The 24161-nt window shown below is 40.1% G+C and overlaps 1 protein-coding gene across 2 annotated transcripts in view; it reads right to left on the reverse strand.

The window, feature by feature from the left end:
- Positions 1–542: 542 nt before the first annotated feature.
- The window catches only part of DERA (deoxyribose-phosphate aldolase), a 44544-nt gene continuing 20925 nt past the window's right edge, over positions 543–24161 (reverse strand). For both annotated transcript variants that reach the window (XM_064735204.1, XM_064735194.1), the window contains exons 7-9: positions 8185–8297; positions 4804–4953; positions 543–2944 (exon numbers count right to left, since the gene is read on the reverse strand). In XM_064735204.1, the coding sequence (XP_064591274.1) occupies positions 2888–2944; positions 4804–4953; positions 8185–8297 (320 nt within the window). In that variant the 3' untranslated portion in view covers positions 543–2887. The remainder of the gene's footprint in view (positions 2945–4803; positions 4954–8184; positions 8298–24161) is intronic.

Here is a 24161-nt window from a genome sequence, read left to right on the forward strand (position 1 = left end):
GTATACAAGACTGACTTGCACAAAACATATGTTACACTCTGAAATATATTTAGACACGAGTGCATAATTGCCTGTTCCTTTTCTAATGGCCTGAAGCGCAGAACTGAATGTGAACTTTTCCCAGAGTCTGTGCAGCGATGGAGCACCGCACCCTCCACACTTCCCAGGAGTTGCAGCCTCCACAAACCTCAGCTAAAGAGCAGCAGGAAAAAGATGGGAGAGATGGAAGAAAGGGCAGGGAAGGGTTGGGGTGAAGGACAGCAAGCCTAGGATCAGTGGCCCCTTGGATCAACCTGGTCCCTTGCTGCTCCTGGTGGCATCCCTGGCTTGTGTTCAACCCCTGACACCCCCAGGGCTGCCAGCAGGGTAATTGTTGGCTGGTAGCAGCAGCTTCTGCAGGAGGGGTGAGACACAAGGCTCTGGGTGGTGTTGGTGGCCCACAGATATTGTGAACATAACTTCAATCACTGTGGAGTTAAACAAAGACAACCAATTGCTCTGAAACACTGAGCCTTCTGCTCAGTCCCCGAAAAAGAACAACCTCCAAACCAGAATCATCTTTATTTGGATGTGTTTACAGACTCTGCTGCTTTTCTTTTTCTTTTTTCACAAAAGGTTTCAACAGAAAAAATATACAAACTACATTTCAACCCAGCTTCTGTGAAAACAGAGAAGTTTGGAGTTGCACAGTATTTCACAGTGTTTTAACATTCATGGAGAAGGGAAGTGGCTTTCCTCAACTCTTCAGGAACCTCTCTGCAAACAGAGCTGTCACCCCTGGAGTCACCAGCAGCAGCCTATGTGCACACCAAAACTGCTGACAGAATTTCTCCTGGCAACTTCTTCCATCAACACAGCCCCCATGGAGACAGTGAGGCTGTTCTGAGACCCCCTTACACAGTCAGGTGGCAAAGCTGGACATCCATTCATTTTAGGGTACTACACAGAGTCCTCCACCTACAAACTAAAGCATCTCCAAAAAAAATAGTTTCTATTGTCACTCTAATTGTATTAAATACAAGTGACAACAAAAAAAGTGTGGTTTGCAAGTGGCATTACTTCCCACTAAGAAAGTATGGACATTTATAACATTTAATAACATTTACAGAGCTTGAGTTAACAGCAGCAAAATCCAGTGTGTGGTGGCTGGGAGGGCACAGCAGAGGAGAGTCAGACTGGCACAAACCTGGGGGGAGCTGACTTCTCGTAAGAGGCTCTGTATTTCTGAAAGCTCACAGCAGAATTTTCCCCTCCATGTGCAGGCAGGCACTTGGATTTTTCCTTCATGAAACTGGCAACGAAATCAGAAGGAAAAGTCAAGGTAAAAGTGGGCTATTTTCAGGAAAACAAACGTGAAAACAGAGTCACATCTAAGCCTCACCCTCTGTTGAGACCTAAGCAGAAAAAGACTGAAAGCCTTGGATGAACTATTTCCTAAGAAATTAAGGCCCATTTTTAATCCTGAGCACTTCATATAGGATTTTGCTTTCTGTAAATGTTGTTTTTCTTGATTTTTTTCCCCTAATCAGCTTTCCTATCTGTCCAAGGTTTTTTGTAGCACTCTAGTGGTTCAGGTGGTACAGCCAGATAAATAACAGAGTTATTATCTTTATAATAAATCTCTTTGTAATAAATGCACCTTGTAGCTTGATTTACAGCAAAATCCTCCTCCTCCTCTCACTTCCATGATGAGACCTACTTAAGTCAGTGAGACTAGTCATGATGATAAGATAATTAAGTTTTTAGTACAACTCTGGTTAGTGAGCAGAATGCAGTTCTGATAAAATGAATCTACCAGCTCCAGTCTGATATTCAAAAGGTGTTGGTGATTTGGGTATTGTTCTTAATGTGCTCTGAAAAAAGCACTTTTTTTTGCATTAAAGCATTAAACCCTGCATAGGGAACAATTCAGATCATCTTTTAAATTCATGTATTTCTTTTGGAATGGCAAAGTTGAAGTTCAGCCAGCCTAGCAGTGACACCTGCAAACTGACAGTCAACCCCCCTACATTAAAATGGAAAGATTTGCATGAATGTGTTTTAAAATGACAGGAGACAGGAATTGGAGCTTCTAAGCAAGTTAGACTAAAATTTTTAAGAGTGAAATGCCTAAAAATAGGCCCCTGAATGCATAGTTAGGCACCTATATAGAGACTGCTTGATTTTCAGTTGTTCTGATCACCCAGAGCTCCCATTAACTTCAGGAGCAACTGTGGATACTCAGCTGTTCTAGAAATCAAGCCACTTTTATTCAAGGGCCTAAATATGGATGTCTGCGCCCAAGTTTGGGGGGGAAAATAGAAAAAATAAAAAAGAGCTCTGGTTGCCTTTTTTTTTTTTTTTTTTGCTACAGAAGAGATTTGATAAAAGAGAAATAATAGCCAAGTTTCATTCTTCTTTCTGCTTACAATGCCTGAGACTGAATCAACAGAAGAATTAATAGTGCAACACATCTGTGCCAGAAGATTTTGTCTGAGGTGAATGGAAATCTATTCCAAGATCAGTAGCTCTTAATTAGCAATCTGAAACATTCCATACATATTTCATATTCTGAGAATGCAAAGTGTTACCAGGCCACCTAAATCTTTTTCATAGTATTTCAGTGTTGCCATTAATAAGCTTTTCAGGCTGGTCTGAGGAACTTTGCAAGATTAACTTTGCAAATCTGTATATATTAACTATTTAACTATTTCAGAAATGCCACTTTTTTCTGCTTTTGGATCAAGTACAACCAGCAGACTTGAGCATATTTTTAAATACCATGAACTATGAAGAAGGGAGAATTAGGCCTTTAATTCTATCATATGCACTTGGTTGTCAGAAGACTTCTGAATGCTGTTTGCTTAAAGTCCTCTTTTGTAAAAGTAATCCTGAGTTGGTTTTGTGTCTAAGCCATTGCCAGTTCATGCTGAAGTGGATAAGAGCCAGTCACATGATAGAAAATCTGCAAGAAAAGAAGAAAATTTATGAAGGAATTATATATGACTATAAAGCTGCAAGTGTCAAGGAAGTAACAAATTAAAGGCATGCCAGATGAGGATGATAGATATTTGTTTGTGTGTGTGCATAAAATATGATGTAATACCCCTTAATATATTTTTGTTTGTAGAATATGAACTAAGGGTTTTTGCTGCTATGTTTGGAAGGAAAAAGCAAAAAGCAAAGACTCTTGCTGCTCTTATCTAAGATTTCAAAAAGAGCCAGGTAGAAGCCAATGCTTTCCTCTGGCATCTGGTTCTGACTCTTCCAGTATGTTTGTTTTATTGAATATAATGACTGGGACATTATGTCTTCCATGTTTTTAGACAGCACAGAACAGCAAGAGCTTTGGTCATGGCTGGGGCGTTTGTGCAATTCCTGGCAGATAAAAGATAAAACCCTTAAGGAATCAGAACTAATGGTGCAACACAATCAGTGGCTGTTTTCTAACACCCAGCAGTGATGGCAGTGGCAAAGAGAAAGCTCATGCTGCTCTCTCATAACCAGGGACATAATTTCAGGTCAAGAGTGAGGCAGAGGGAGCAAGACAATATTATTCTCATTGCAGGAGTGAGCCAGGGATTTTCAGCAGTCATGAATATTAACCTGACATCTCTAAGCTGTTCTTAGAACATTTCTTAAAACATGTCAGTATTTCAATTGCTAGGAAATGTGAGGAAAGGGAAAAGGCCGGTGGTTTTGTCCTCCTCCAAAGCCCCTATACCTCATGTTTTCCCAGCAGCAGCAACAGGATAATGACTCTCAGATATTTTTCTTGGTTAAAGGTAATATCACCTCCTCTCCTGGGTTTAATGAACATGAAAGTCAGGACCAAAAGCCTTCATGTTTTTGGTAGTTCCAATGACACTACACTGCTCCCAATTACACTGCATCCTTTGGGGCTGATACCCTGTGCCACTGATGTAGATCATGGATAGATAGGTCAGAATCTTTCTTCCTACTGGGAATATCTTCAACACGTAAAAAATCCTCTGTCAGCAGCACCCATAGATAGGATGAGATGTGACTTTCTCCACAGGATGGAAACAGACTGTAAAGAGTTGTGGCACAGTGACACAGGGTCTGTGAGGCTCAGCCACAGTTGGGAGTGAAGAGCAGAACAGTGCCAGGTGTGGCATTCACATTCTCTGAACTGAGAGAGACATAATTCTCTCTCTCCCAGGATTTTTCCTGGGGAAGGTAGTGAGAAGCACAGAGAGAAGAAGAGAAAACAATTCTGATCTCTATTCAGTGCTCCTGTTGTTTTGCAGAAGTGGAATGTGTTATGGAGATCGTTTACCCAAAGTGATTTGGTTAATTGGACACAGGTGAAAGTTGTTTTGAGTGAGTAGCCAATCACTCAAAGCTGTGTCCTGACTGTCTCAGACAGTCACAGCTCTTTCTTTAGTATAGCATTCTTTAGTATGTAATTTAATATAGTATTAGTGTAATATAGTATGGTTTTAATAAAGCAATTGTTCTGAATCATGGACTCAGAGCACATTATTCCTGGCCTCGGGGGCTCCCAGCATCAATAGCCATGCATTTGAAAAGACTCTGTACATGCACAAACTGAGCCCTTTTTGCCCAAATTTTGTAAAATTTTACACTTCAAACATGGCCTAGACCATGGTCAGCTGCCCCAACACCAGAGCCCCAGATGTCTGTAAGGACAGCTCAAACTTGAATAAACACTGAGCTGGAAGTGAACCTGTCACTAATAATGAATTAGAGGGATGTTCCATTTCTGCAGAAGCAGTAAGCCAGCACTTTTAGAATGATTGCTTTTGCTCTTCAGGAGTTGTGGAGCTGCCAACAACCAACCTGCTGCTCAATGTCTCCCAGCAAACTACTGGCACCCAGACGGAAGAGCTCTGGGGTCAGCCACTCCACTCCCAGCTCCTCCTTCACCAGCATGAGCCAAGTAATTGCTTCCTTGGCTGTTCTAATGCCTCCTGCAGGTTTGAATCCAACCTTTAGAGAGAAAGGGGAAAAAAAAAAAGTTGAATACACATTTTCATCCATCAACAACCCTAGAAGAGCAGTCAATGTTTGTAGAGCTGCAGTCTCAGCTCCTTACTCGAAAAGGACCTGAGTAAGAGGGTGGAGAGAGATGCAGGACTTCAGGTGGCTCTTCAAAATGCAGTTTATTGGATCCAAGAGGTTACAGCAGTCCAGGGTCATGGGTGACAGAGCTGTGCCCACAGCTGTCAGCTCCAGCTGCAGCCAAGCCTGAAGACCTTAATTCTGGTTACATTCCATTATATACTTTGCTGAGCATCAAGGACCAATCTATACCTTTACTTTTACCTCTGGCCTATCATAACTACTATCATTACCATATTATGGCTAATACTATCCAATCACATGAGTTAGTATGTTACAGGTTAAGTTTAAAGTTGTTTTTCAGTTTTCTTGCAGTGGGAAATTCTTAGACCTTTTTTCTACCTGCCACATTGGCATGTCTTGTTTGCCTGTGGTACCTTTCTGCTTGGAAAAGACATCTTTTTGTTTGTGGTCAGCTTATCCTTTGCTCTAAGTCATCAAACCTCTTTCCAACTTGACTTAACATTTGTTTCCTTAGTTGCCCAGCAAGACTGGCTCAGCAATTGTTAATTTACACATATATTATTCTTCTATATCACAACTCCAAACACAGAACAATAAATATACAACAATAGCACAACTCTAAAGATGCTGCATGTGAGGTGGCTGGCTCATGGGCAGCAGTGAGAACTGGCAGTGTTTTATAAAAAGCCTGTGCAGCACAGTTACACATTATTTGGCTGTGCATTCAAACCTATCAGAGGTTTAATTTTCACTAAAATTTTCCAAATGGGAGTTAAATTATGTCTGTCTTTATTAAAAATTGAAAGGTCTGTCCCCCACCACAGGCTGGGTGTGCTTTCAGTCCCTCAGTGTTGGATGTGTGTCATATCTGAAGGTGAACTGCCACATCTGCAAAGGCACAAACCCACAGTAAAACTTATTTTTGAGGTAAAGCATGTCTGGAATCCCATGATGTACCTGCTGTGCACTTGGCATGCACCCCTAATGCCAGTCCTTTGGTTATGTGCCATTTAAACATAAGACAGAGCTTGTGACACTCAGCTATCAAACCCCTCATCAAAAATGCCAAAATGTTGGCCAGTAGCAGGTACCTAAACTCTTGAAAAGCAAGGGGATTCAGGAAAAATTCTTGCTGTATATAAAAAGGTAAATCTGAACAACACATTGGTTCTTCCTATGTTTCCTTCTGCCTTTACATTCTGCAAGAATTATCATTTTGTTTTTGTATTCAGGCTCCCAAAACCTCACTGCACTGAGGATTTCTTTGTGCCTTATGGACATAATAGTGGAATCAGAAAGTATCTTTTTTTAAATGTGTTTGGTAATCTTTTTTATATAGTGATTTCAGGACCAACAAACACAGAGTAAATCCTTCTCTCATGCTGGAGCATTGTGATAATGGCATATTTCCAATAAGATTAAAAGGAACAAAAGCAGGAAAAGCTTGATAAATCCAAGCCACGAAAACTGTGGTTTTGTGGATGGACAAATAGATGTGTGAGTGTATGCATACATCTGTTAATGTTAGACTTCCAAAAAGAATTTAAAGCCCAGCAACTGGAAAAGCATCTTCTAGATAATAAACAAAAACAGTTGGAATGTGCTTTCCCCCAGGAAGAGAAATTCTAATGAAATTTGAATTTAGATCTCTTCCTAGAAATATGACGTTTCTTTGAGATAATCTGTGGCAAAAACAAGCGAAACAGAGTTAATAAGAGAATTAAAACCATCATTCAGAACTCCTTCCCCTTTCAGCAGATTCTGAAAGCTCTTTTCTTTGCAAAAAAGCTGACAAAGACAAGCCTGTCCTCTCCTCCATTTACCAGCTTTCCAAACAGCACATCTGACTGCCATAAAAACGTAAAAGGGAAGGGGGGTTGGAATTTAATTCAAGAGCAGTACAAAGTCCAGCTACCACTTTCCTGCTGTTTCACAGTATTTCATTATTTTGCTTAATAAGTTCATCTCCTCAAGAATTTTCTCTTCACCTTACATTATTAAAAGTAATAAGTTTTTCTGGATTGGGGGTTTTCCCAACAGAAAAACCAATTTATGTATGTCCTTCAATAATGACAGGAAAAGATTATTTCCCATTATATTGCACACTTTTCATATCACCACCACAGCTTATCAGTCAATAAATGTTACTCTGCAACTTGTTCCTTTCCTTGAAGAAGTTTAATTTCTGTATTAACCTGCTTTTCCCAGGCAACGCCTTGCCAGAAAGCATCCCTACAGCAGCAAAATTAGTTTGTTAAAGAAACCATTTAGAAATTTCTTGCCACTGATAATATTGTCTTCAGTTAATAAAAGTGCATGAAGTCAGTTTACATCTAATTCACTGGCACACACATGCACAGGGACACAAGCACTTACTCTTAATAACACATTTCATACCGTGAATGCCTCCTTTGAAAGCAAAAGGTGAATTCAACATTTATATCCAATTATGGGGACAAAGCTGGGCTAATGCAGCTTGTGGCACCCAGCACTGATGCCCAGGGGAGTTGCTGGTCCCAGGGACATCACTGGATGGTGCCCCCACAAAAACAAGACCATTGGAGCTGCTCCAATTATTGTGTGGCAGACAGAGAGGCAGGAGGGGAAAGGAGGAGTTGGGAAGGATGAAAGTTTGACAAGAAAGTCTCACAGATGTGTGTGCTTGGCAGAAATATTTTTGAATGAAAAGCCTGATGAAGGAATAGAGATGGAAGCAAGTTTTGATATAGAAGAAAAGAATTGCTGAGGCAGTCTTACTGGATAACCAAGGAGGCAAAGGGTGTGTTAGTTAGAAGGGGTTTTTATGGCTTAGAGCAAAGGATAAACCCACAATGTGTACATTGGACAGACTCAATGGCTCTACATTTGTATAGCTCTGCTGATGTTTTTGGGAGCATGTCAGCCACTATCAGCCCTGTTATTAATGGACACAACCACCTAAATGATGAAAAAATTCAAATCCAGATGCAGCAGGGACGGCTTTGATTGCATGAGATTTTATGGAATGAAATCACAGTTCTACAGCTCTTCAAGGCAGGAAACACAAAAGTAAAAAAAAAAATACTAATATTAGTAAATCAATCCTATTACATTCTTATTTCTTTGGTTAATTTTTACAGAGTTAATGAGACCTACCTTGTAGCCAGTTTGCCAGTAGTACTCCTTAATGGCTCTCATCATGACTATGCCAACAGGAAAGGTCGCGTTTTCCACCTCCTTTCCTGTAGATGTCTTTATGAAATCAGAACCTGAAAGGAAATAAAATGTTTTGCAACAGTTTTAGAACAACGGTCCCTCTGCACATACAGGTTCACAGCCTCAAAGATGCCCTCCTGCTTCACAGCAATTCTGAAGCATTCCTTTACACATATGTCCCTGTGGTGTACATAAATCAACATTTCAGTATTTCCACAAGGATCTTTGAGAATAGAAATTATTTGCATCAGGTTTTTTTCATTTAACTTCACTTCTACTCGGTCTCACGTCTGACAGTCTGCTATTGTATCTCCTGCAGCTGTTTTTAAGAGAAGGGAAAGATATCTCATATGTGTATACTAAACCAGCTGTGTAGCACTGTAAACCAAGGGAAAACTCCTCTTTTATGCATTTAGCAATTGTAACATTGCAAGTTACTGTATTTAAATCCACGGTCTGATTTAATGCAGCCACAAGGTCAAAACATCTGTGTTCTTTAAAGAACAAGAGTTAGCCTTGGCTTATTTTTTCCTGTTTTTTCACTGGTGAGTAATATTCTCCACTGCCTACCTTAAAAGTTGTGTAACATTCTTGTGTATTCTTGCTGTTCTCCCTTGGCTTGAAAGAAATCCTGAAGCACAATGTAACAAAAAGCTAAGCAACTAACAAAAAACATAATGTGCCTTGCAAGGCATGATCCAGCATTGACAGAACACAATGACAAAACTTCTTTAATTTCATTAGGACGCACTTCACCCCTAGGAACCTACTTCTTAGAAAAGGTGTACTGTGGGATCATTAATTATCAAAAGTAATTGGGAGAAGAAGAGGGATAATTCAAACATCATGTAGTAGCGCATCATCCACTTAAGTCAATTGGAACTGCATCTGCTTCCACTTCAAATTTGGCTTGGGGTCCGTTTTATGTGAACGATGATGCCTCTACAACATCCCCTGGAGGAGGGAAGGGAAGTTTCAGCACTGGCTCCAAGCAAGGAGTTGCCTTGACTACGTGGTGTGAGCTGCAGCACAGTGCAGGGAGAGCCCCCCTGATGGCACAGCTGGGGGCAAGGCAGCACAAAGCCAGACGTGCTCCTCTGGCTTTAACACAACCAAATCACACCACCAGCTTTGGTGTTTCTGAGAACACACAACCAAATGGCACCACCAACTCTGGGGTTTCTGAGAACACACAACCAAATGGCACCACCAGCTCTAGGGTTTCTGAGGCCACAAAACCAAATGGCACCACAAACTCTGGGGTTTCTGAGAACACACAACCAGATGGCACCACCACCTTTGGGGTTTCTGAGAACACACAACCCAATGGCACCAGCAACTTTGGGGTTTCTGAGAAGACACAGTTTTCTCTGTAGGCTTCCTGACCAGACACCATGTCAGACCAAGGTGGTTCAATTGCACCCTCCTGTGACAGCTCCCATTCTGGAGAGAAACAGCAATTTTCAGGAAAGATCCCAGCTCCACAGAAAGTGCACCGTGCAAAAGAGGCAATTAATAGCTGATAGGGCTTTGCAGAGAATGGAGCACACAGGAGAGACAATTGACTTGCACATTTCAGAGCTGCTCCCTTCCAGAGAGACACCATGGACATCTGATAGTCGCATTAAAACAAGGAGCAGTGCAAGTGTAACTTCAACATCACCAAATTATATTTTTAATTTCCCTTTCGAAATGTAGCACTTAAAGTCCTTCAGTGCAATACTTCTCATTTTTTTCTGCTATAAGGTAAGTCAAAGCTTTTATAAGTCTTATAATTACAAGTCTCTATGGTACAGTTTCATTAAAAACTTTCATTAAACAACAGCTGCCCTTGTATATGGTCCTCTAATCAATTTGGTCAAACAGAATGACTTCTAATCAGCTGTTGATAAAAATAGAAGATGAAATTTTAATTCTAATAGATTAACCACAAACTCAAGATAGTCTTCAAAATCCATCTAGTTCTATTCTCCAGTGGATTTAACGACTATTCAGCAACTCATTACTAAATAGAACAAGATGAACATTTTCCAGTTCATTAAAGAAATGTACTATGTATTTTTGCATTGTCCTCATGATTCGTTACAGGGAGTCTTAATTACAAGATAATGGATAATGGTTATTAAATGCAGACTCCAGTAATGAAGCTCTATTCATTTGCGAGCCTCAGAGACTGCAAAGAGGGGAAAATAAAATTACTAGCTTCAAAAGATTAACGGATCAAATTATTATTCAATTTTGAAAATCTCATTCAGACTTCATAGAAACAAGAAGAGATTAAAAACTAGTATTAGTACAAAAGTTGTGCATTTATATATTTATTTTTAAATAATATCTTAAGGCTATTATGAGAATAATCAGCTTTAGATGTGATTATTAGACAAACATACAGCCAATTAAGTAGCATCCTCTAACAAAGAAAACAATACATTTTTATTTGCTGAACAAATTCTTTTCATGGCACAAGAGCTTGCCAGCAGGACTGCAGGCAGCCTCTTGCACAAGACAGAGGACCCACACTAGCACAGAGAGCCACAATGGAAGGTGCTGTTAATGTTTGAATTTCAGCAATGAAAAGGGGCATTTAAAAAATCAAGTGCTGACATAAAAGGCATCTCATTAAGCAAACTTTATGCCAGCCTTGTGGTAATAAGGTAGCTTCATCCAGTCTATTTCTTATTCAATATTCCAAAAACTTGAATAAGAAATAGTTTAAGGAATTTAAACAAGTTTAAGGAATTAAGTTCAGAAGGAGTTTCACCAGGAAATTTAGGTGATGATTTAGAAACCTGAGTTTTATCACCCATCTTCTCATCTTCCTGTGAGTGGATACACTCAAAAAAATCAAGGCTAAGGCTAAAATACACACTGAATGGCTTTCCCCTTCCTTAGAGTAGATTTCGTGATTCAATGAAGCATTAAATCCAAGATTTCACAAAATCAGTTATTCAGGGTGGATTTCTAGGCCTGGAAAAGACCACACTTTCTACTTTTATCTTCCAGTGTGAAGCCACAAGAGTACATTTCCTTTAAAGGCAGCAAGTCATGTGAGACTCACTGAAGCAGGGAGATGGGATGAGCTCAGCTGGGTAGAACATGGTGCAGGAACACCAAGGTTGTGGGTTCAACACAAGCAGGCCATTCACTTCAGAGAAAATCCATTATATTTCTTCTATTCTAGATACACAGCTCTGTTTATGGTCTCCCAAAAGGTCAGCAGGGCTTCCAGAACCGGCTTGCCCTGTGGCTATCCTGTGCATCTACAGAGATTTCCAGCCCACTGAAGCAGAGCATGAGAAGTGGAGAATCTTATTCAGATGACAGCATCCAGAAAACACACTCTGATTCCATAATTAAGCAATAAGGAATAATAAGCAGTATAGCAATTGTGGAGTAATCACAACCTTTTGGTTGTGAAGTGTTTCAAATGCCCTTGGGGAATGATTATCTCCTGATACCTACAGACTCTGTGCTGCTGCCTTAGTCTTAATAAAGAACAAAGATGTGGCTGGCAGTTTGAAACAATAGTTTAGAGAGAGATGCTTGCAGAGGGACAATTATGCCCTGCTACTCTGTAAGTATTTGCAATGAGCATAAATACATCTTCATTGCTGCAACTGAGTCATAACAATATGCAGTGGCACAGGGAGAACACAAATCCTTCCAGGACTTCCAGGACTGGTGGCAAAAAGTGGCATTCTGCAAACCCACCTGCTGTTTCTGCTGACAAGGCAGCAATGACAAAATAGTACCCTATCAAATGTGGATGAATTTCCATTAGCAAGTCATCTTTCTATTTTATGAGCACCCAAACTAAGGGTCTCCAGATTCACACACAAATTAGCCTTACTAGGGGTGACCAGGTTAACAACCCTCTGAAAATAAGAGGCAGGGCAAGACATAAAAGGCTAATGTAGCAGCTAATTCTTGTCAGTTGAGTCATCCTTAATTGTCCCACTTACACGTCTTTATCCTGAACCAGCAGAGAGATAAAATACATTCCCCCTTAGCTTAACTTTGCCATGCAGGAGAAGATGTCAAAGCTGTGACATCTCACTCTAGCAGCAGCTCAGCAGGTAGATTTAGCTCCATGACATGAGGCTACACTGCCAGACCACTCGGTTAGGTGCCAATGCATCTTTTCACATGGCTGTGCCTCAGCTGCTATTGAAAAATGCTGGTTTATAACTTGGTCTGTTGAGAACTGCCTGGTTTTTTGCAACTCTTTTCGAAAAAGTGCCTGCACAGAGGGGAAAAAAGTAAAAATCCCATTACAGGGGTCCACATTTAGTATCTGTTTACAAGGAGGACAACCTTCTGAAAACCCATCCTACCATCCCAGCTTGGTTTCTAAGACTCAGAATGGATGCTCCCTTTCTTGAACAGCACCTCCAGTAACAGGGGCTCTGCAGGCCAAACGATGCCCTCAGGAACACTTACACATGCACACAAAGGGACAAATTATCAAGTCCATACTTGTGCAAAATTCCCTGCAGATGATGTCTGAAAGAATTCAGCCTTGCTGAATTATGCATGGCTTGCTAATGCACTGTTGCAGCCTCCACCACAGGTCTCCACAGAATACCATTATTAATTAGTATTAGTTTCTTGTGTGCTCATTTAAAATGTTTCTTTAGAAGGTTCAGCAGGAAGAGCCATGCCACCTTCTGTTGCTCAGCTGCACAAGCATAGGCACTTGCTATTTTTAGAGAATTCCTTCCAACATCCACATCCCTGTGTGGCATGGAGCAAGAGGAGATAAATAATTGACACATGCTACAGGTACAGAGGACAGATGGAATCCCTGTCAGGGCTGGGAGATGCCAGGGGGCAGGAGTTCAGGAATTCTGTGCTGCTGGAACAGCCATTCCTCTTCCTTTCCAAAGAGGAAGCAGCAGGAGTCACTTGTTATGGGACAACAAGGAAGTTTAAGGAATTCCTGTATTGTTAAATCTCATGTTTATTTACCAGGATCCCATTTTTTCTTCTTTGAAAGGGTTTGCCACATACTGCACTCAGTATATGACCTACGTTAACCTTATTTCTTTTTGCAGATGGCACTACTGGAGCTGCTAAAGCAGTTGCCTAATGACACATGACAAGCCAAAGGCAGAAAGAAGAGATAAATCAAGGAATCCCAACAACTGATCCTAACCTTACTATCACTGGGAAAAACCAGACCTTTCTCTCAGCTTACCCACTTGCAGTGCTGATTTCCCCTACAAGCCATTCTGTGGGGTATTTTTGCCACACTCCTGATTTTGAGCAAGACTCAAAATACAAGAGACATCAGAAGAAACCTCCCTCTCTAGCATGGTGCACCCAGGGCAGGAGGCAATGCTGGTGGCACAGCTCTGGCCCCAAATTCCCAAATCCATCCACTCCTCCAGCAGTTACTGAAGAAGAAACATAAAGCTTGGCCTCTCCTTTCAGACAATGCAAGCACTCAGCACTGAGCCACATACTCTGGCTAGGGTGGGTGAAAAACCAAAATGCTATGGGAGAAACTTGATTTAAAAATCTCCCCCTTTAAGCTTCTTTTACCAGCACTGAAATTCATAGCATCATTTCCTTGTTCACACTTAAATTAACCTAAACAATGATAAACTAGCTGAAACTGTGATATAATTAAAACAGCACTGGTCTAGGTCAGCCTTTTTCCCTCTTGGCATTCTTGGTTTTGGATCAATACATCTCAGCCTCTCAAAATGTTGTCCTGCACATGACATATTACAGACTGAGGCTAAACTCCTGATATATCTACCAGTAATAGCAGTGCAATTTGGAAGAAAATAATAAATATGCATGATGGCTTAGAATCACAGCTCTACGTGGCATATTGCATTCCATGTTTTAGCAACCACATTTAGCTTTGTGCTTTTTAACGTTGATAACAACTTTGAAACAAATATGTTAACATTAAAGCTCAGGTACATTTACGTATTGTCTATTAGCTTGTAACAAAATTACTCAAATTGAAGAAATAGCTGTTTAAAATCAATTTGGAAATACTCACACCGAATAAAGCAAGTAGAAAATCAGTCTACTTTATCAAGAAGGTGCTATGAATGTTAAAGATTTAAAAAAATCCACCATCCATAATGCAGCCAAAATCATGACACTTCAATGTCATTTTGAGTGTTTTTCAACACTTGATGTTAAAAGCAGTTTAAGATTCTGTTCCTACGCTAACCCAGAGAAAGGCAGGATTGATTTTTGAGATTTAAAAGTCCATGTCTTAATGCTGCAGTCAGAATCCATCCAGCATGCAGCTCCTTTGTCATGCAGAGGGCAAACAGCAGCACCAGCCCCTCTTCCCCATGTCCCCTACAACAGCTGAAGGCTCCACTACCAGGGGAATTTCCAGGATCAAAGGTATTTTCTTTGAGCAATTGGAAGGGTCAATGTTTTGGCTTCTGGCTTTGCCTGAAAACCAAAAAAATATAAGGAGCCAGATCTCACCAGACTCATGTGCGACCTGTTTGTTTCCATCTGGCTTTTACAAATCAGGCAGAACAGATTTCTTGAGGGCTTCTTGAGGGAAGAATATTCCACTTTGGTGACCACATGATTACCAGGAAAATGTGAGGCACTTTTAGCTTATTTTTTATGACACTTGAACACCTTCAACATCAATAAGCTGCAAACACGTAGATTTTGTCATGGACTTCCTAGATTCTCCAACAAATGTCCAAAGGGCCTTAAAACACCCTGGATAGCCTTACCTATACATATAAGGCATCACAATGCTTGTTTTTAAAGGGCATCAATCTTACTTAAAGCTGCCACTTTCCAAGAAATTTTGCCCCTCATAGTGTTTCCTTTTCCCTTCTCCACCTTGATAATTTGGCATGCAGCAAAACTCCAAAAGCCCACATGTGCAGGCTGCAGTGTACATGAGAACTTCCAGATGTGTTCACTACTGTCAGTAGGGTTGCTCTGCAATGCTTCCAACTCTTCAGGCTGCCTGAATGCCAAAAAACCTGCCAGCTCCCTTCAATGAAAAAAACAACCAAAGCCCCTGACTGTGCAGCCACACTCCAAGCAGGAGGCACCTCTCTGCTGGCGGCCAGAGAGAGACACTTCTGGTTTTTTAAGAAATCCTTTTTTCCTCCCATTGCATTATTAACAATGCTTACATGGCAAAACTAACAATTTTATTTCAAAGGGATGCTTTATGAAGGTGTGTTGCTGATAAATTCAGTCAGACTTTTCTGGCATAAGCTCATACTGAGCACTACTTGAATGAAGGAAATAAAAAAGACCAGTAAGCACCATCACAAAAGGGGAGCAACTCATAAAAAGGTATTTAGTATGCCAGGGATGGTTTTTTCACCTCCCTTTTTCAACAGCCTGTGTGCTGATCTTACCACAGACTGCAATTATGGTGAGCATCTCAAACCAAAAGCATCAACAACCTGATTAAACAACTGCATGGGTGTTGGTTATTTAAAAAAAAAAATATTGAAACCGATAGAGAAATGCTGATTTCACCTGTCCACTGGCAAAACAAAGATGATATTCCCGTCTTTGAGTCTATATCTTATATATAAGTTTTACGTTTTTAAAAACTTACACTAAATATATATGATCATTTTGAACTTTGGCATTTTTACTGAAATACTGTGAATCAAAGAAATTGAATATCAAACTCTCTTTGTGCTAGACGTATATATATCCTCATAGGTATTTAGTGGCAAGTTATTAAGTGTCACTATTCATTGAGATAGCACATTTTATACCTTTCTTAGAGGGAAAAAAAAATAAAATAAAGCAAGCCCATCTATGTAAAATTTGCAGCAATATTTCAGAGCCTCACTCTGGTATTAATATTTCCTGGGTTGTAAGATAAGTGTGTATACTATTTGCCATCTGTCACAGGTGGGGCAGTTCCCTTCTGTTCATGGGGCAGTTTTCTTTATCTTTTCCACAATCAATTCTCCCTGCAGGAGACCTCTTCTGTTCATGGGCCATTAATTATTAATTATCTCCTGTCCATGGCCAGTGAGTGTCCCTGCAGGGCTGATCCAATCCCAGCATCCCATGGGGAGATGCCCCGCCCAGGGGAGGAGCCAAGCATTCCTCCTGGATCCAATCTGAGGTTTGGGACACCACAGCAGCCTTTGCCCCCTGCATTGCCAGAGGAGCAGCTTTCTGCTGCCCTGCATTGCCAGAGGAGCCCAGGCCCATCTGCAGCAGCCCTGGAGCTGCAGAGGAAAACTCCCCCCTTGTGCAGGATCCCTGCTGCAGCAGAGCCACAGCTGGCCCTGCAGGAGGGCTGAGCCCCCATGGGATGGGGCTGGGACACCGCCCTGGCACACAGGGGCAGCTCCTAGTCCATCAGTGGTTTTCCCTTGCTTGTACTATTGCATTTTAATTTTCCTGTTAAAGAACTGCTATTCCTACTCCCCTATCTTTGCCTGAGAACCTTTTCATTTCAAAATTATAATAATTCAGAGGGAGGAGGATTCTCATTTTCCATTTCAGGGGAGGTTCCTGCCTTCCTTAACAAACACCTGTCTTTTCAAACCAAGACACAATGACTTCTTCACTCAGGTGTTCAGAAAGAGAGGTGGTCAAGCAGAACATCCCCTGTGCTGTGCTGAGTTGTCATGTGCCAAACTGCAGAGGCAGGGACGGTGTCAGCATCACAACCACCCCACCCGCACCTTTCCTTCTGGCATAAACAGCAAAAAAAGCCAGGAGGAATTCTGTGTTCAGCATTTCCCAACATCAAATCACACACAAAGGTGTCTGATAAGTATTTACATTGGAAGATGCTGTTCTGGGGTGAAGTACAGCAGTGTTACATATCCCTTATCTATGAACTAAGCACTGTATTCACTTCCACGAGGGCTTTAAGGCCCCCAGACATTAGCCCAAAGCAAAACCACATTGTCTTCATTTAATTACCTATCTTTTCATACTTACTTATATCCAAATGACTGAGTTAAACAAAATGGTTGCTAGTAACAGGAGACCATTGATAACCAGCAAGCTGAGGTGGGTGTACGTGCACAGAGTTCAAAAGAAAATGATGCTGCTGCTTGCTGTTTACTTCTCCAGCATGAATTTATAAAGTGAATTAGCAAGAATTAAAAGGATTAAAGTCCCAGGAAGCGATGAAGTCAAAGAGAAATAGAAAATGGATTCACTCCTAAAAAGATAAAATTATTTAACAACTTATTAAAACAGTTCATCACTGTAATTAAAATCCAAGTGCCTAGAAAAAAGTGCCACAAGAAAGGTAATTATTTATGAGGAGACTTTAAAAAGCCATTCACAGTGAATTTGGGAGAGAATCAGCCTGAAAGAGTTGGTAGTAAAAGGAAATTGTTTGTTTATTCATAAAACTTATTTTGGTCTAGCCTACCACTAAGAATCCCTAACATCTGCTCAATGGCAGCTGTAAGTAACATTAGGAACACTCAGCCAATTTATATCTTTCCTTTTTATTAAAAAGTAAACAGGTCTTTTTAAATTATTCACTAGTAAATTAGCATAAAAATCAGTGCTGTAGCTAACCACATTTTGTGGAAAGGCATCTACAAGCTTTGCCTGATCGTGATGATCTCAATCTTTCTACATTTCACTGACTACTTTATTCTTTATGTGGTGTCCCACCTAATTTAGCAAATGAAAACGTAGAAAACTTACAAGCCATACAGGAGTCACTGCCAGGAATAATACAAAATGCATCACTAATACCTCAAAACCCATATTAGTTGCCCCCCCTCTGACTTTAACTGATTCTGTTCTTATCTTTCCTTTGCATTTTGCTGAACAAAAACTCCCCTCAAACAATCTCAGATCTCTTCTGCTTCTTTCATGAACAAGGCATTCATTAAACAGGAAGCAGCAACAAAATACAGTGTTACTGATTAATAATTATTTGTTCTTATCTGCAGCACTTTTATACTTAGATGACAAAGTGCTCTGCATGTTCCCATGTTTCACTCCAAAACTGAGTTATTAAGACACTAAAAAAAAAGGCACAGGAACACTCTAAACCTAAAAGCTTCTCTTTACCTCTCACTAAACTCTTCTTTTAGTCAATCTCTTCAACATTTCAGAAGAAAAATATATTAATTTCTTCTTGAGTTTTTCTCCCAGCTTCAGTTCTCACTTCATAATAGAAGCAAGTGCCTGCAAATGAACTCACCAAGATGTTGTTGAAGGGCACAGAGCAGCTCTGCCTATTTTACTAGGATCTTTTTGGTTTACTTCTAGGGAAAAAAACAAGAATTTCTGCATTGCTTTCTGGAGACACTGAGTTTAAAGCTGAGCTGTAATTCTACCCAGGGACTGGAAATGACATTACAATAGCACAGGGTCCACCCAGCTGAAGTTCCTGGAGGATTCTGCCTTGAAGCTGCAACTGGAGAGCTGCTGAGAAGCTGGATGTGCTGAGATCCAGAGCAGCTGCAAACACAGTCCCTGATTACAACATAAACCTAATTAGTTAGCTACCATGTCTATGGTGTCAGGGTAGCAGAGAACCAGCTGAGAACCTCTTGCTGGGGACTGGGATTCCCAAGAAATACAGCATCCCTCTCCATCATGCCCCAATGAGCTGCTTCCACAGCCTGGGGTCAGCTCTGCTCCAAAGCTCTATTTATGAGGAAGGCTTTGTGCTTTGTGAGTTCTCCACAGATTGACTTTCCAGGACTAGTGGGAAGGAGGCTTTTGAAGATATATTACTCACAATTTTGTATTCCATAATTCAAATTCAGTGTGATGCATATAACATGGAGCATCATGCCTTGTTTCCTTTTTGGTCCATTACAGATGAATCAAAAGTGACCAACTACAAGGTTTCACTCCTGAGATGTTTGGGATAGGCTGGTAAATTGGACTGGCAGCACGACTGCAAACGTGATGGAAAGAAGATGTGATACTAAAGAAGAGCTCCTGGTATCACCAAGAGGAATCTTTTCTACATCTTAGATTTAGAACTCAACTTTAGGAATGAGCTGCAGTTGTACACTGCAGAGAAATCACTTTATAGCCCAAATAGCTAGCAGGAAAGAAACATCAAAGGTAAAAAAGACAATCAGATGTCAGATCCCTGTTGACTTGCCATGAAGACTATGGCCTTTGCTGTCAATTCAGACTTTGAAAAATTCTCTCAGAAGGTCTGCTACAGACACCTCTGGGAAAGCTATTGTCTTTAGTAACTATAAAGTACAGGCAGAAATCTTAAATTGTCTTATCTGAGAGATACTGAATTTTAAAACTACAATTTCTGAAAAGGAACTGGGGGAAAAAAACCCCCAGCAAAACCAAATCAGGAACATTTCTCAGGGGATGAAATTCCCAAGTATAGTGTCAAAGAAGGGAATATATTATTTTTTCCCATTTTTCACAATCTGAGCTGTAACCAGAGGACATTAGGACATGATCTGTTAAAGGCTCATGGATGTCTTTATATTGATATCAATGTGTTTTAACATGCAGCTTTAACATTCAGGTAAGGAAAAAAAGCCATGCCCTCCTTATGAGAAACTTGGTTTTGTGCCACTTTTATGGCTCAAGTAGTTTTTCACTTCTGTTTGTGCTCATCTTTAGTTATGTCTCTGTTTTTCCCTGTGTCCTTATGATTAAATAGTATATTCAAGTGAGTATCCATAGTTTTTTAAAATAACCTAATGATGTTCAAGAGCACATATTCCTGATGTATTTTTCCACTCAACACATTTCTCTTCACAAGTCTAAATCCACACTGCTGCTGCCATGACCATATGTCTTCAAATTAGACAGGAACAACCACTAGACCCTGATACCTTAAAAAACAACAACAAAAAATCCAGAACCTACAACCCTAAAATCATACTGTGTGTATTTCCACATCTATATCAGGTTTCTGTTAAGGAACTGGATTTTCTAACTAGTGTTCCTACATGCAATCTCTTTTAATATTTCATAAGCCAATTTTATGTAATTGATAGGTACAGTAAATTAAATATTTATTTCTATTTTTCACTGGTTTAGTAGAATTTAACACCTGCTACTGACAGAATGAAAAAACCTAACGTGAAATATCAAAGAAATAAATAGTACCCAGTACATCTATTGATTTTACATAATATTTCCATGTTTTAAAATTGCATTCTCTCAAACCATTACCTTCAATAGTGGAGCTTCACAGATGCAAAGTTTTTTGCCAGGAAGCCCTGTTATTCTGCTGGCATGTTTGACTGGAGCTATTCACTGTGCAACAATTTCTGAGCCTGAGGTGATATGAAACTTCAGAAGTTTTAGCTCGAATCCTAACAAGTTATTTAACATAGAAACAAGGTTTCATTCATGGGGAAAATTAACCCAACAGGGGTGCTTTCTCACCTCTCTGCATCAGTTGTTATAAATTGAAAGTATACCATTTAGATATTCCTTAATTAACATGTTTTGGAAAGATCTTGAATATCAGCAAAGGTAAAGTGCTATGCTGGCACTGAGGATAATTTGCTAACAGAAAGTTGACCCCTCTCAACAGTGTGTTATTCTGTCAGTAGCTGCTATTTCACAACCAAGGGGTGGAGGATAAAGAACAGCCCCTTTCCTAAAGGTCAGGAAGCAGAAATCAGCATCCAAAGCCCTGTCCTGAGAAGGACAAGCCTGGGGTTTCTGAGGAGAAACAGAACAAGTCATTCTGCAACCTCAAACCCATCTTCTGGCTTCCTGAGTTGGTGTTCTGGTGAGAAGTGCTTGGGAATAGCATTGTTTCTATTTGTAAAGGGAGATGGTGGAGGGAGAAACTCAGGTGGTGGTGTGGGTAACACAAAATCAAACAAACAGGTACAGAGCTGACAAGTTTTACACCGTTTTACACTGGTATTTCTTCTTGGACTTCATTGGACGGTATATATTCTTATTTTCTGATTACAGGAGAAGACCATTAATAGAACAGACCTTGCACAAAATTAGCAGAGTTGCCAGGCATCCTGCTCTGACAAATATGAATGGCCCCAAATAAAGATCTCCCCTCAGATATGGCTGTGTAGGCAGGCACACAGCTCAGTAAGCACATAAATAAATGCATAACAAAATGTGCCATTGCATGCACGTCTGGGTTTTTAACAAACTGCAAACAAATGAGGCTTCACTGTATGCACTCTAACTCTGTTCTCACTTCACAGACTCTTTGCATCTTTATTTTTCCCCCAACATCTTTGTTTCTCTCAAGTGTTACTTCTGTCCTCTACTTACCCATGCAGGGTTCTGTTGACTCAACTGGAAAGACTTTTCATGAGAGCCTGCCCTAGCCTGTCTCAGCCACTTTCCATCATTCCTTCACTTCTGATTCCCTGCACACATATTCCTGAGTTCCAGACAGATTTTTAAGTCTCATTTCACATTCCTTCAAGGTCTGCTTTACTCAAGCCCCACGATTTTTTTTTTCTTTTTTGCTACTAGTCTTTGTATGGCCTCTCATCAGCAATTCAAACCTGAGGATATTGTGATTGCATTGTTGGAACTTTTCAACTCCAAGCTTATCTATCACGCCTACATTATTTCTAGTGATTAGCTGCAGTATCACTGTTAAGCTTGTAGGCAATTACCTCATTTAAGGCAGCATCCTTGTAGTGCCTCACTGAACATGCTGTTATCAGCATTTTCATACTGCTGGCTTTTTTTTATTTCTCTCCATTCTGTACCAGAACAAATGAAGTCACTTGTTTCTGTTCCAACCTCTTTGAGGCTGATTGTATTTAAAGATACTCCATCTTTTGATCTTACACTTAATTCAAAAACTTTGTTAGCCCATGATATCATTCAAAACTTTGAGACAGACTGCCACACTGCATCTTGGCTTTCCACAGTGTGTTTTGAGCTTGTTCTTTGCACTAAACTTCCAGTGATTTTTAGAGCACAGCAATAATGTTGTGATGTTGAAGATGCAGAACAACCACAGACTACGCAGAATGCTGCAGCAGACAGGGAAGTGATCAACTCCCAGCATAATTCCAGTATAATTAATATATAATTAACTATAAGCAATAATCACTATCCTGATAACCCCCTTTAAGCAGCCAACTGCAACCACCTCTACACTCAGACAGTGGCCAAGAAATCCTCAGTCACCAGTCAGTGCCAAATACTCTTCCCACACACTCCTGAGAGTAAGGACTCCCTGACCTGCCTCCAGCCCAGAGCTGAACATCATTTTCCACCCTGGAGAGCATTCAGAGACAAATCACAGCCATAGAAAGGAGCTGGTTCTGATTTCTGATGGATGTACACAGGTAGAGTGTGCCCTTTACAGACACACCATAAACCCAACACGGTTGTATTTCAGACAAGTAAAACAAGACGCAAAGTGAAATTTTGTTTATGCGTTACCAAGCCTCCTCCCTTGCTTTGCCTTTCATTTGCAAATGCTCTGAGCTCTAAAAACTGGCTTGGTATCAAATTACAGCTGAAGTTATAGACACATAATTCCATCAACACATAATACAATGCACACGGAGGGGGAACCCTTGATTTTTGTATTGAGCACAAGACTTAAAGTCAAAAACTCACAACAGATCTCAGTTTGACTTTTGCTTTCTCTGTTATTATCTTTGTCTCGTATTTCACTTTTTTTTTAAATTACTTTACTCTCTGTCCCCAAAGCAGAGTCCAAAAGGCACTCAGTTTTCTTGAGAAGCTCATGCACTCAAATCACCACCAGGACTTGAGGAAGCACAAGAGATGGCAGTGGAAGCCATAAACCCAAAATTCCCTGATTCAGAGCTGGGCGTTTGTCTCAGGCAGCTTTCCAAAATCGAGGTGCTCCCTTGGCAGTGGGACAGAGGCACTGCTGTGCAGAGCTCCCTGCCACCCTGCCCTCCTCAGCACTGCTCAGGTTATTCTTGCCAGGTGAGTCACTGGCCTTACAGGCATGTCACCCTCCTTCGCTCAGAATAGCTTCTTAAATATTCCAGAACAATTCATGGGTGTCAGTCAAGTTGGTAAAGGCATGGTTAAAAGAATTTAAGACACCTATGGGCCTCCTCCTTCCCATTCTGATGTCTTTCCCCTTGTGGACTTTACTAGAGAACAAAAAGTGGCCATGGAGAATTATTTCAGAGAAAACAGGAGTCAGGAGACACCAGATTACATAGAGGAAGATTATATATAATATACTAGTTTATATTATATAAAATTAAATATTTTTATATTTCTATTTATTTATTTACTTATTTTTAATATTTGTTTATAATTTTAATTATAATATATTAATAATATTTATACTATATAGTTAACTTGTATCTTATAATATAATATTTATATTATAGTATATTATATTATTATATTTACATATAGTATAGATAATATATTTTATAATATATAATATGCTTACTATATAATATATAATAAATAATAATTAATATTTAATATTACTATAGGTATTATATATTGTATATTATTTATATTTTATTATATAAATTATATTATATTTTATATATTATACCCCTGGTGGCTTTGTGCTTCAGGACCCTGGTGAATGTGTGCATGCTCAGCAAGGCACTGCAAACCTCTGTAACCCCAGGATTTGGTGCTCCCCACATGCCAGGCTGGCATCATGGACAGTGAAGCAAGATCAGATTGAGGACTGCACATCCCCAGCCTAAGCAAGGCTGTGCACCAGATTACTGAGGCTGTGACCATTTTTAAAAACCCTAAAACATTGCCAACCAATCAAAAACCCCACACCTAACTAGTTAACCCTTTTCTAGAATAATTTTCAACTGGAATTCTTTGAAAACTCAACTCACAATGACACATGAGAAGCACTTGTAACAGCACAGCTGAAGGAACTTTATTTTGTTGTAAAGGACAGGAGGAACTAGACAGAGGCAGCAAAAACTTCTAAAGCCACTTTTTCAGTTGAATCCACCATACTATGGATTCACTTTTTCCCCAAAATGATACAA

The sequence above is a fragment of the Zonotrichia leucophrys genome, chromosome 1A (genome assembly GCF_028769735.1).
Source record: "Zonotrichia leucophrys gambelii isolate GWCS_2022_RI chromosome 1A, RI_Zleu_2.0, whole genome shotgun sequence".
Lineage (NCBI taxonomy): Eukaryota > Metazoa > Chordata > Aves > Passeriformes > Passerellidae > Zonotrichia > Zonotrichia leucophrys.